This window comes from Nannobrachium achirus (assembly GCF_963921795.1).
Source record: "Nannobrachium achirus genome assembly, chromosome: 1".
Lineage (NCBI taxonomy): Eukaryota > Metazoa > Chordata > Actinopteri > Myctophiformes > Myctophidae > Nannobrachium > Nannobrachium achirus.
Window position 1 is genome coordinate 35,899,589 of NC_137810.1, and position 12,870 is coordinate 35,912,458.

At 42.7% G+C, this 12,870-nt stretch overlaps 1 protein-coding gene across 1 annotated transcript in view; it reads right to left on the reverse strand.

The window, feature by feature from the left end:
- The window catches only part of LOC308283677 (ankyrin repeat domain-containing protein 13C-like), a 52,842-nt gene extending 40,647 nt beyond the window's left edge, over positions 1–12,195 (reverse strand). Inside the window, exons 1-2 of the mRNA XM_080724146.1 lie at positions 11,498–12,195; positions 8,682–8,723 (exon numbers count right to left, since the gene is read on the reverse strand). Of these exons, the coding sequence (XP_080580272.1) occupies positions 8,682–8,723; positions 11,498–11,915 (460 nt within the window). The 5' untranslated portion in view covers positions 11,916–12,195. The remainder of the gene's footprint in view (positions 1–8,681; positions 8,724–11,497) is intronic.
- Between the last annotated feature and the right edge of the window lie 675 nt (positions 12,196–12,870).

Below are 12,870 nucleotides of genomic sequence, written 5' to 3' on the forward strand. Positions count from 1 at the left end.
AGCTAATTTTAACTCCAAGTTGACACTGCCTTTTAAGAAAAAAAGAAAACAAGCTCTAATTTTACATTCCAACTCTCTCAAGGGAACACAACAAAAATGAAAGGTCTGTACAACTACGTTAGCGTCGTACTCATCTATTCTGCACAGAGCCTACTCCTCCTTGAGTGCCGTCACAACTCACAACGGATGCTTTTGATGCACTCCATTTCTTTTTTTAAAGATATATTTTTGGGCTTTTTCTGCCTTTATTTATAGGTATACAGTAGGATGACAGGAAATGGGGAGAGAGATGGGGGGTGACAAGCAGCAAAGGTTGCCGAGACCGGGACTCAAACCCATGACACGCTGTCAGGCCGGATTATCAGCCTAGGTGCCTGGCTGGACCACTACCCTGTGGCCCAGCCGTCCAGGCGATGCACTCCGTTTCTCAATCCGAGGTCCACGGACCACTTGTGGGTCATGGCATAATTGTAGGTTTCATCATGGGAATCATGACATACTCAAAATAGTGATTGATATATATATATATATATATATATATATATATATATATATATATATATATATATATATATATGATGAATTCAATTAATTGTTGCACCCCTAAGCAGAAGCGACATTCGGCCTTGGTATTAATAAAATCTTGTCAATCCCTCCTTGTTCCAGAATTCAGATCAGCAGTGAATACAATACATGACCCTTCTTCCTGCCGGGCAGCTCATCAGCAAACTGCAACGGGGAGCCTGCTGTTCCTGCTCGGCTGCCAATTCCTGTGATGACAACACCGCCAATTCAAATGCTACTGTACTGTACTGTACCTTCCATATGAAGCTCTATCAGTACTGGGAGGAGGTAGTCACACTCCTACTGTTCCCAACACACTTTCAATGTTTTGGCAGCAGTTCACATGCAAATGATACTAGGTTAACTTATCCAGTGGGGCAGGATCCGGAAGAGAAAAAGGCACACTTCCAAAAGAGAAAACTCGATATATTGCAGAGTAGGGCTGCAACTATCAATTATTTTCTTAATTTAATTGGATAATTCTAACGATTACTTTTTCGATTAATCAAATAGTTTCTTTATTATTTGTATTAGCTTATTCTATACATAAACAGACCCATAAACCACTAAACACTATTTCATACTTCATCACATAAGGTTACAACAGTGATGAGGAAAAGTAGTTAAAAATAGCCTACAAGCTCACACTGCACATTGATGTGACAAGCTGTGATATTTTACCTTTTTGTTTTACATTTTCAGAAAATGTTTTTCAAAAATAATAATGTGCCAAAAATATAACCTGGCGGTGCCTGACGTCATACTGTGTTCACTCACTCATTCCTTCCACAGTATAACGTCTGGCCTTCCCGGCAAAGGCAGCGAGTATCCTGATTATTTTCTGATCGGGACACAACAAACGTAGTCTTCCTGACAACAAGTGAAAAGCTTTCCCTGATTGGTCCATGAGTAGACGGTGACGTAGATGCATGGGATGGTGTTTTTTACTGGTGTTTCAGTCCGAGTGTGGGGAAAGGGTGCGTTCGGAAATGCGCACCGGACTGCGCGGGCGTTTATCGTGGGCTTGCCCAGGCCTTACGGCCTGGGCATAAATATAACGATTGCATTCACCACGGCTTCGTAACTCGCGCGGCGCTCCGCCGGCCGCGCGGCCCTGGCCCGCTCTTCGCGGCCACTCGCGCCTGCGGCGCTCGGGGGCGAAGAGCAGGACCAAGGTCCGCTGGCCTTCGCGCCGCTTGCAATGTCGTGGACAATAAAACGAGCGCACCCTTTCATACACTCTGACTGAATCACCAGTAAAAAACACTCTCTCGTAGATGCATGCTGCAGCATTTTCAAAACAACAATGGCTGCCCTCGCGATGCAACAAGTGTAACAGTTAACGCTCTAACGATAAAACAAGCCGGCCGAAAAGACGTGTTTGTTTGCCGTTCTTCCGACTGGCTGAGAGATGTTTTGCTACGCTGATTGGTTAGAGGAGTCTGTCTGTCAAGGCAAGTACTCCCGCCCACTTTTCAAGCTGCCAATAGGCCGAAGGCCAGACGTTATACTGGGGAAGGAATGAGTGAGTGAACGCAGTATGACGTATGGCCCCGCCAGGCTACCAAAAATAGGGATTGGTTTTAAATCCTTTACTTTATTAAATCTATTATCGTTGAACACCCCTATTTTACACCTGCTTTTGTCCAGTGCAAAAGCAGTTGACGAACAGTGGAGTGACATTGATCTGTTGAGTGGATAACTGGGGCAGCCACTTGATGGGCCAGGATCACATCAGTCTGTTTGGTGAGTCATTTCAATAGATGACTCTTGTCATTTAAGCTAACAAAAGCCATATACAATTTAGGCATTCAGTGTATGAGTGGCTTGTGTGGACTGCTCAACAATATGGTCTTTTATCTCCAGCTCACTGGGTCAGACCTATTAAGTTGTCTGAATAAATTCAATACAAAAACCACTGTGTCTCAAGTTCAGACTTGTTGCTTGGCAAAACATCAGTAGCAGTAATACTATTCTAAAAACAAACGTGAAACAAGAGTGGTGTTCTCATGGGCTTTTTTTCTCCCCAATGTTGTTATGCCATTTGGTTCCACCCCACACACATATCTGTGTCTTGTCACTGCTGTTGTATCCTACTGACGCACCTGCCAGTGAGGAGCCCCCACCGAAAGGACGTAAACGTAGAGCCTGCGTCCTACTTCTCCTACCCAACGTTCAGAAAGCTTGCAAGTTGCAACTCAGGGTGTTTAAACAGTTTAAGCAGGGAGAGCACTGATGGGATTCAATTGTAGACCGGCAAAGTGTGAATTCATGTCCAGGGGCACTGGTCTTAATGATGAAATCATTAACAAGGACAGTCAGAAATGCTACAATTAATCAACATAAGAGGGCATAAAGAAGGTATCGCCTGTGTAGCTAAGAGCACATCCATCACACAGCTAGAATGTCACACTCTGATCTACATGCTCACCCGTGTCTATGTTTTATTAATGTCTACTGGGCAGAAGTCTCATGCATTCTTTATAACAATGCAAGTATATATTTTCAAACGGCGTCCTAATTAAAACATATAATCTGCACAACACCGTGCAGGAGCTGTATCCCATGAGTGTAATTAACGACTAATAAAAAGATACGATTAGCGATGGTGATCACCGAGAGCAGTTACGCTTAAAATGAATTACTCGTCTAACACCAATGGCATCATGTACTGTAAGTGATTGAATGGAGAGAGGTCTTATCGCCAACATGGGAATCAAATGTTGGAAGAGAAATGTTGAATAAATTGTGTTTAACCTCGGGTAGCAGCCATTGAAAGCCACCTATAAATATCATGCTTCAGGCCAATTACATTTTTCAGTAGACGTTTGACATGATGCCATAGCGGGGGCATGCCATGCTTACTGTAAATGGAACGGACCTGAAATTACTGTTATTAAATTCAGTTGCCTTTAGCCACCCACGTATCTGAATTGGACTGCATGTTGAATGTTGAGTGGCGTACTGTGCACTAATTCAATTAACCACTTAAGCCTCATATTTGCTGAATGATAAATAGTGATAAAAGTCAAATTGTGAGCTTATAGAACTGCAATTTTTGTTTTTTGAAAATAAGTGACGCCAGGGTTAGGAGCTGTGTCCACCAAGGTCTTGAGTGCAGCATATGTTTTGAATTGTTTTCAATGGAACACTGACGGCAGAAGCGAGACAAAGCTATGAGCGTCTATTCTGTGCTGCATGTTCATCTCTGGTCGCCCAGAGTTTAAATATTTTCAACTCTAGGCGTTTGAACGAAAGCGCCTTGTGTTTTCAGCTGGGAAACATATGGCCTTAATGTGGTTAAATAAAGCTGAGCAGGTGATTTGACAGGGTATGTTTCAGCCATGTACAATACATAGAGCAAATTAAGGATATAAAGAAAGACCACCCAGCCACAGGAAAGGGAAATGAATAAGGTGCTAGAAGTCTAAACAATCAATGAAAATGTTAAATATATGCTATAATTCAACCATGCAAGGCTGTTACATTATTCTCGTTTATGCCAAAAGCCTATACAGTATTGGACAGGTAGGACTCTGCCGCAGAGCTATATTCACAACGCATATGATTATGGTTATTGGTTAGGGCTGCAACTACAGTATCAATTATTTTCTTAGCGATTATTCAATTCATTACCTCTTCCATTAATCAAATAATTGAGTGTTTTTTTTTTTTTTTTTTTGTGAGGGGGGTGGTTCTAATCGATTTTTCTAATCTGCTAAATTGATTAGGCTGATAATGATTAAACACTAAAATAGCTAAATAAATAACCGATCTACAAGTGAGCTTGTAGATTGGCCTTTTCGGAGTTTTTTAAACTCTATTTGATTAGTTATGTGTAGTTCTCAGAAATAAATAGAAGCCATTTTGAACAGGCAGAGACTAGAAAAGCAGGTACCGGTTAAAGAAATGAATGCTTTTTGCAGTAATTTAGGATGCTTACACTGACGTAATTTTTCCTTTTTCTCCTCTGTAAATCTAGCTGATGAAATGTATTTGTTGATAAAATGTATTAATGTGTCGATATTCTATGCTCTGTTGAGGAATTTAATACAGAGGAAACAAGTCCCCAGGACTTTTAGCCAAATTATTATCATTTATTTTTTTTACTTTTACTAAAGGTATTCAATCAATCAATTTGGTGCCTTAAAATAATGATCATTAATAAGGCAACACAATGATGCAACATCACAGATACCATGATAAATAATGTATTGAGTGACTCACAAGAAATAACTAAGATGATATCATTTCAAAACAGGTTAAAACATATCACTAAGCGCAGTGACTGAATATAGACCAGCTTACTGTCTCAAATGGGTTAAAAGACATATTGCAACATTTTTGGCAAGTGGTCCCCAAATCATTCAGACCTCACAGAAGCAAGAAAAGGCCTCACAGATGAGCATGCCCAATTGCCCTTTTAATGTCAAGTACCCCAAAGTATTTGGCCATGGACCCTCATTTGGAAAGATTCTGTCTGGGACCCAGAGAAGACTTTTTCATTTACAAGCTCACAACAAGTCCTATCGTGAGCTTGTAGGTAGGCTATTTTCAAATAAGCCAAAACATAAATAGGGCTTAAAATGTTAAACTGGGGGTGGCTGCTGGCTATACCACTTAGGCATTGCCACATAGGCATGGATGCCTGGCAGCTTTGCGGATTCGATTCCCGATCCGGACGACCTTTTCCGCGTATCACTCTCCATCTCTGCCCCATTTCCTGTCAGTCTACTGTCCTATCCAATAAAGGTATTAAAGGCCAAAATCGTACTTTTTTTTTTAAACTGTTACTCATTGCTGGGACTCCCTGGAAAACCCTCAAGGAGAGTTTGCCCGCGGCTCCACGGGCAGATAAGTGCAACAGCATTCTGCTGCCTGACCCATATTTCACCCGGCTGATTTCCATGATTGTGTAATAATCACGACAACATTTAGCAGATATATATGTTACATAATCTGTAGGCTGAATAGCTGGGGCATGATGTGTCCATGGCTACAGACCAGGCTGTGTTCTGTCCAGGTCATCTTTATTTACACAGCACATTTAAAAACAACAGAAGTTGACCTCAAATGCTTTCCGATGTAGGACGACAAAACAGAAATGCATTATATCCATAAATAATAAATCAGTCCACCACTCCACAAAAACAAGATAAATTATAGTACGAAGTAGTATAAAACAAAATTAAAAAAAGACCGAAAGAGGGGCAGTGCTTCCCCTAGGATGAAGTTGAATATCTGGTGGTTATCACAGGAATAGTCTGAATTACGTTTTAGAATTTTACCAACAGAGTTACTGAAATTCTTCTTTTCTTAGTTGCCCCAGACACATAACTAAACAACTGCCGGGCATTCATTTGAATTTGGTACTTAACTACCCCAATACTTCAATATAATCTATAACTTATTAGCCAAGATAGTTCAATTAAAATTCCATCTGACGTTCTGTTTGTGAAACAAAGCATTGATGAAACAAAATCCATGTGGGTCTGTGCTGAATATAATGTGCAGTGGCTGCATGAGGGCTCCTGACCAAGACAAATGCATCTGTGACAGAGCAGGGAGTGAGGGACGGAGGGAAAGTGGAAGAGAGGGATGGAGGAGCGCTGTGCTAATCTAATGCCCTCACGCTACGCTACGTGCATTGGCTGCAGATGGGCCACTTGTCAGAGGCTCTGCAGGCTGTTAAGTTCAGCCAACCTCCGGTCCAACAACGCTGGGCATCCGCAAATGGGTTTTCTCATTCACTTCCCTGCTATATACATCAGTCTCCGACACCAAGTCACAAGATAGAGAAATACTTTAATCTTCTGGGAAATACTGCAGCACATAAATTACTAACTCTTTCTTTGGATAGGAGAATGGTAAGTCAGTTTAATCCGTGCCATTATCTTTCACACCAAATTCACAGTGCAAAACCTGTATATAAAAAGTATACACTTTTGGATAAAGTCCCAGATGTGCAGAATTGCCAAAACTTGTTAGGAATCATCTTCCAAGTAGCTCTCACTAGTTTCTATTTCTATTCAGAGATTTTAGCTTAACTCGAGACAGTCACCCTCTTCTCTGCTTTGCACAAGCTGCTTTTTCTAGTGCCAATCTGAAGGATGATTACCACTGGTTGTATGAAACTTAACTTTGCCTTAAGGCACACTGGTTTCAATCACTCGCAATCTTTTATCTCTCAAATCCCATCTTAGATAACTTACGATTGTATCTGCAAGACCACTGGCCAAGTAAACGTTGCCACAAGGAAAAGGCTGTCATTCTCTATACTTTACACTTGTGCACCGGTGTAAACATAACAGTGATACAGAACAGCGTCCAGAAGACAATTGGTCTCATCTTGTGCCCCTTGGCAACTATGGTGACAATGGCTCAAAAAACTGCATGTCAGACTCAGATATGGTTTTAAGTGTTGACTGCAAAAAGGAACTAGTTGCAAGGTTGCCACTGAGCTCTGACTGTCCAGTACATTAGCCTTTGAGCTGCAAATTCAGAAATTCCCACGCTTCTGCTCAATCCTAAGTGTAAAGAATGTGCCACATATTGTACAGCACTCCTGCAGAACAGCATTCATTAAGACGTGAAAGAAGGGAAAATCAGAAGTCAAGAGTACCTGCTCATCATCACAAACTAGGGAGATGCATCACTGTTGAGCTGCTGTATGACTGTACACACAGACACAGCTTGCCATTCCCCTCCCATCACAATAGGACTGCCACACCCAAACTATGACCTCATGCTTTAGCCGTGAGTGTTGTCTGGCCAGGGCATCCCTGGAGGACGAGGCTACGACATCAGCCACACAACAGGGCGAAGTCATTAGTACAATCAATTCCACAGAGTCCCATCGGCCACAGGGCTTCCTCACTCTTATAACAGAGTTTGCGATAAGCAGTGACAGGCCCAATATACTCCTGCAGCGAGGATTGGATTTTGTGACTACGAAATCAATTGGGGCACTCGAAATTCGTGCCCCAGTGACAGGAGCTAAACAAATGAGAGTCGGGTAGGATAGGTAACCCTATGCTTGAAGCATTCACTGAAAGCCCTCTGCAAAAAAAGGCATTAATTTTTCAATAGCATGTTCTGAAGACTCCCAGTGAAATTAAGTGTAGGCATCGACTCACAAAAGACCAGCACCATTAATATTTTATGCACAGGCATGCTTTCAGTTGAGCTCATGCAACTCAAGTGAAAGCAGACTACAGAGGCTTGAAAGTGGCCGTAACACGTTCATCCTGTGTTCTAGACTGTGTGTTATTCTAGGATGTGTTGCATAATACAGTACACAACTGCATAGTGTAAAAGAAAACATCACTTTTCGCCATGTCACTTTTTCAAGATTAATGGGTCTTCCACTAAAGGACTCTCACCTCCTTGTACACTCAGATGATAACTGACAGGAACTGAGTGCTACTGTGTGCACATTGTGGAAGTTGGAAATTACCCCTCTTACCTCAACTAATTATCTTCCTCGCCAGCCTCAATCTGTTACAGCGTTTGAGCCAACAGTGCTGCATCAATTTCATGAGATATAATCATTGTCTAATAATCCCATACTAATCAAGAGGTGGTGTATCTATCTCATCTCCTCCACTCTGGAGGCATCAGATGGACTGATGTTATGTCCATGAAAGAAAAAAGGGTTTTCCATTGCCAGTTCCCATCTTTTGATTAGGCTGAGAACCGTTAACTCAATCTCTCAGTGTATTTATAAATGCCTGATGAGCATCTAGTCTTTTAGGATTTTTGTTGTGTGTAATATGTGACAAATGTCTGGTGGTGTTACTTTGTCAGCGAAATACACAGATCAAAACAACAAAGAAGGCAGACAATTAGACAAACAGAGTACATTGAGATACATACATGAAAAAGACAAAGACAAATGCACTGACAAACGCAGAGATACAGTATATTAATCTCTGACCAAGACAGACCGGGAAAGACAAATACTGTAGGTTTACACATTACAGACAAACAAAAGCAACAACAACACACAATCATCTATAACCTTGCCCACGTACACCAAGTAAGGTCTGGAATAACAGATAGACAGGCAAACAAAGGCAAATACTGTACACACACAGACATCTGTAATCACTACCCACCTTTGTGGCCCATCATGATGGCGAGATGCAACGGCGTGTTTCCTGTGGGGGAAAATAATGATAAAAATGATTAGAGGCTGCCCTTGACACTCACAATAGGAAACTGAAATAATATCTCTGTGACAGGCGCTGCTGCATTTCAGGGGCAGGGCACCACAATCTAACACCACTGTCATAAATTGAAACGGCATAATCCTTCAAACTGCTTTGTGAAAGGCATTGAGATAGAGAGACTGAGAGAGAATGAAAGAGAAAGAGACAGGGCTATTAAGGAACTACAAACTACGTTACAAAAACCATACATTCAGTAAGATGGCATCGCTCGCTGAGAGGTATGAAAAAACTGCAATATGTTTCAAACCATTCAAGGCAGATGCTACGAAGTGTAATACATTTGGGGGAATAAAAAGCCGTCAGTAATGACACAACCTCTCCTCTTTCCAGGTGGCAAAATTGCCACGTTAGCCTTAGGAGAATGTCCCTCCACAGGAAGCTGATATCTCCCTCATCAGCGCCACCCAGCCATGCCTCTCCTTCCACCACTCAGATCTCTGGTGGGAGAGAGCACACATGCGTCCACAACACATCCACACAGAACTGCCCGGTTTCAAACCCTGATGTGGGTGACAATACAACACCGTCTGGGATTTAGCTTGTGGTTTCACTGGATGTTGCGATGAACTGCATGAAGAGGGCATTGGCTACGGTACAACAAGCCAAGGCACAATCCGTTTCATGCCACAAGAATGTGGAGTAGGCCTGTGGTGGTCAGCTTAACCACTTGAACCCTAGCATCCCTATTCTTGGGAGGGCGGGGGGGACATTCGCAGAAAATGGCAGATCTAAAAGTTGTTAGCTAAACTTTTAGCAAGGGTGTAGAGAGAAAAAATCTCAGGTCAAATTTAGTATAGAACATGCATTTGTGTTTCCATCCGGAATCAACAGGGGTACATGTATTATAATCAAACTGTCTTTTGTCTTGCGACAAAAACTAAAAAAATAACTAAAACATTTTTGGGGGTGAACTATTCCTTTAAAGGCTGTCCAGTCCAGTATATGAAAAGGTCTCCAATTTGATTCTTCTTACCCAATGAAACCCATCAACAGTCATAACACACAAGTATCCTGTCCTTGACGTCGCGTAAGACCCTAAAGTTTACCCTTCCTGTTTTCGCACTACAGCTACATTACAGTACAGTGAATAAGAGCAGCACTGGCTAAGAAATAAATTGTTGTTCACAATCTGTACACTAGTAAAATGTTAGATAAGTATGCCAATTCATCTGATAAATATGTATTAACTCTAGTTATATTGTAGCCTGTTCCTGTTTTCTTAGCACAGCAATTACTCGACCACTTACTCTGTTGTTGGTTAACTAGGGTTGATGCCACACTCCGACCTTGGCACTTTGTAAGTCTCTCTGGAAAAGAGTGTACTGTACCTAGATTGTAATTATTGTATAATGAATCCATTCCAATCCAGCAGCAGCCTGCATCTACAAAAAGGTGAACTTCTAAGGGGAATACATAATGACTTCAACAACTCCAGTACAGCCCCCTCATCAAGGTTGAACAAAGTTTGAAAATTAGAGGCTCAAGTTCCAAGACATCTGACAAAATTGTGAAAATGTGTGTGCTGAAGAAACCAGACAGCATCATAGATTTGATTTCAAAGCCTCACACAGTTTGCTACACATCCATCCAAGACTGACAGTATAGACATTGGGCAGATTGACAGTATAGGCCTTCTGTGATGTTAAACAGCTGTACAGTGCTGAATAAAACAACCTTGTCCAAAGAGCATATTTCCAACATCATCACTGAGGACAAATCTGGCCACAACTGGCCAGGAATAGCCTATGCCACTGGTTCTCAATGTGGGGTCCAGGGAGTCGCTGCCGGGGACCCCAAAGAGTCCTTGGGGGAGTTTCAGGTGTTCTGCTGCTAAATTATTTATAGGAAGTAGGAGACCTACGGGTCTGTACAAATAGACCTGTCTATGTACACTCTCAGACAGTGTTAAATTAACACTGAGGATTTACAGTGTAGATTGAAGTCCCAGAGATATACTGTGTGTGTGTGTGTGTGTGTGTGTGTGTGTGTGTGTGTGTGTGTGTGTGTGTGTGTGTGTGTGTGTGTGTGTGTGTGTGTGTCAAACTGGTGGTCCTTGAAATTAAAAAGCTTGAGAATCGCTGTTCTAAGGTGTTGGCCCAAACAGGAATAGCTTAAGCCAGGGGTCTTCAACGTTTTCAGGACAAGGACCCCTTAACTGAGAAGAGAGATGAAGCAGGGACCCCCTCTACATATTGTATAAATGCGTTATGCAGATTTTAATCACTTGTTTGACAGCACTCTCATCAGTCTATGTTGGATTTGTGTTAATGTTTGTTCAGACATTTAGCCACTTCAACAGTCAATACGTAGTAAACATGACCTTTCACTCTGTAATTGGTCTGCTCTTTTTGACCTCTGTCTACACCAAACCTATTTGCTGAAAATAGCAGATCTACAAGCTCTCAACGCCTCGCAGAGCTTGTATATCGGCTATTTTTGGCTAAAGTTCTCCTCAGAATAGGGATGCGAGTGGTCAATGTTTTTAATTGAAAATAATTATCATATCGCACAAGGATTTGGTGCCCCCCCCCCTGTAGTAACTCTGAGGACCCCCTAGGGGTCCCGGACCCCCTGTTGAAGACCACTGGCTTAAGCTAAACCATAAAACGTTCATGTATTCGGTTCCGTTCTCCTTAAAACAGGTGGACTGTAGTGGTAATAAGATGTTGTTTTTATGCCTACTAGACAGCTACTGAACTCACCATGGACGTCTTTCTGTGCAATGTTCTGGGTCCGGATGAGGGAGGACAGGCGTCGCACATCTCCCTTGAACACACACTCGTGCACCGGGAACTCTTCCCCGGTTCTGACGATGGGGTTCTTGTTATTGTCGGCGTCGACATCATCATGCACGTCCGCCGATGTTGACGATGACAGCGTGTTCGTTGTGTTTGCATTGATCTGCGACTGCTGCTGCTGCTGTTGCTGTGTAGACGGAGATCTGACCAACTTGTGATTGCTGAAGATTTTACTTGCTCTGCTTTTGTTGTTCGCCTTGTTGGCCGTGGTGCTGGTGGTGAATGTCCCGCCGGTCGCAGCCTCCTCGTCCGGCTCCAGGAGATCCTCGTCCTTGCTGGGCTTGTGGTCCTTGCGCAGGGTGCGGATCTTCTCTCCGGTCATTTTCCAAAGCACTCGGTCGGTGGAGCAGAGGGCGGTGGAGTCGACGGTGACCCTCCCGGCCGAACAGATGCGAACAGGACGCCAGCGGTACTTCCACGCACAACAAACACTGTAAAACAGCGCAACATGAAAACAATAAACCTCCCCCACCCCGCCGCGCGCACAACAACAACAACACAAGTTTGGCAGTTGTTGGGGGGGACAAACAAGTAGCCGCCGCCCGCAGGTTGTTCCTAAATAAACACAGTGGTGTCGCTGGCTGACAAGCTGCTCGACACCAGCCGCTACTCCAGCATCGTTTTGACTAGTGCGGAAGACTCGTCTAGTCGTCTCGTATCGTATGTCGTCTTCTTCCGCCGACAACATCGCGAGAGTTCGCGGGGGTTACCATCGGTCATGTTCATTACAGTGCGATACAGCCATTGCCATACTGTCCTGCTGCGCACTGATTAACATCTGACTGAGTAATGAGACTCACTCAATCAGTGGTGTAAATTAACTAAGTAGATTTACTTCAGTACAGTACAATTTTGAGGTATGTGTACTTTACTTGGGTATTTACAATTTCCAATACTTTGTTTTACTTCTACTCCACTACTCGGATTCATTGTACTTTTACTCCATTAGTATACATGTGAATACTTGTATACTAGTTACTTTGTAGATTTTGATTATTGTTGCAAACTGGCCTGGAATTTCGTCATTTTTTACATGTATACATGTGAACACTTTTATACCAGTTACTTTGTAGATTTTGATTATTGTTACAAACAGGCCTGGAATTTCGTTATTTTAGGCCAGGGGCAAGGCCACTTGGCCTTTGGTGTTGTCAATGGTTTGAGTTCACAAAGGCCAAATGCCAGGGCAGGAAGGCCAGGGGCAAGGCCACTTGGCCTTTGGTGTTGTCAATGGTTTGAGGGCACAAAGGCCAAATGCCAGCTGGCAGGAAGGCCAT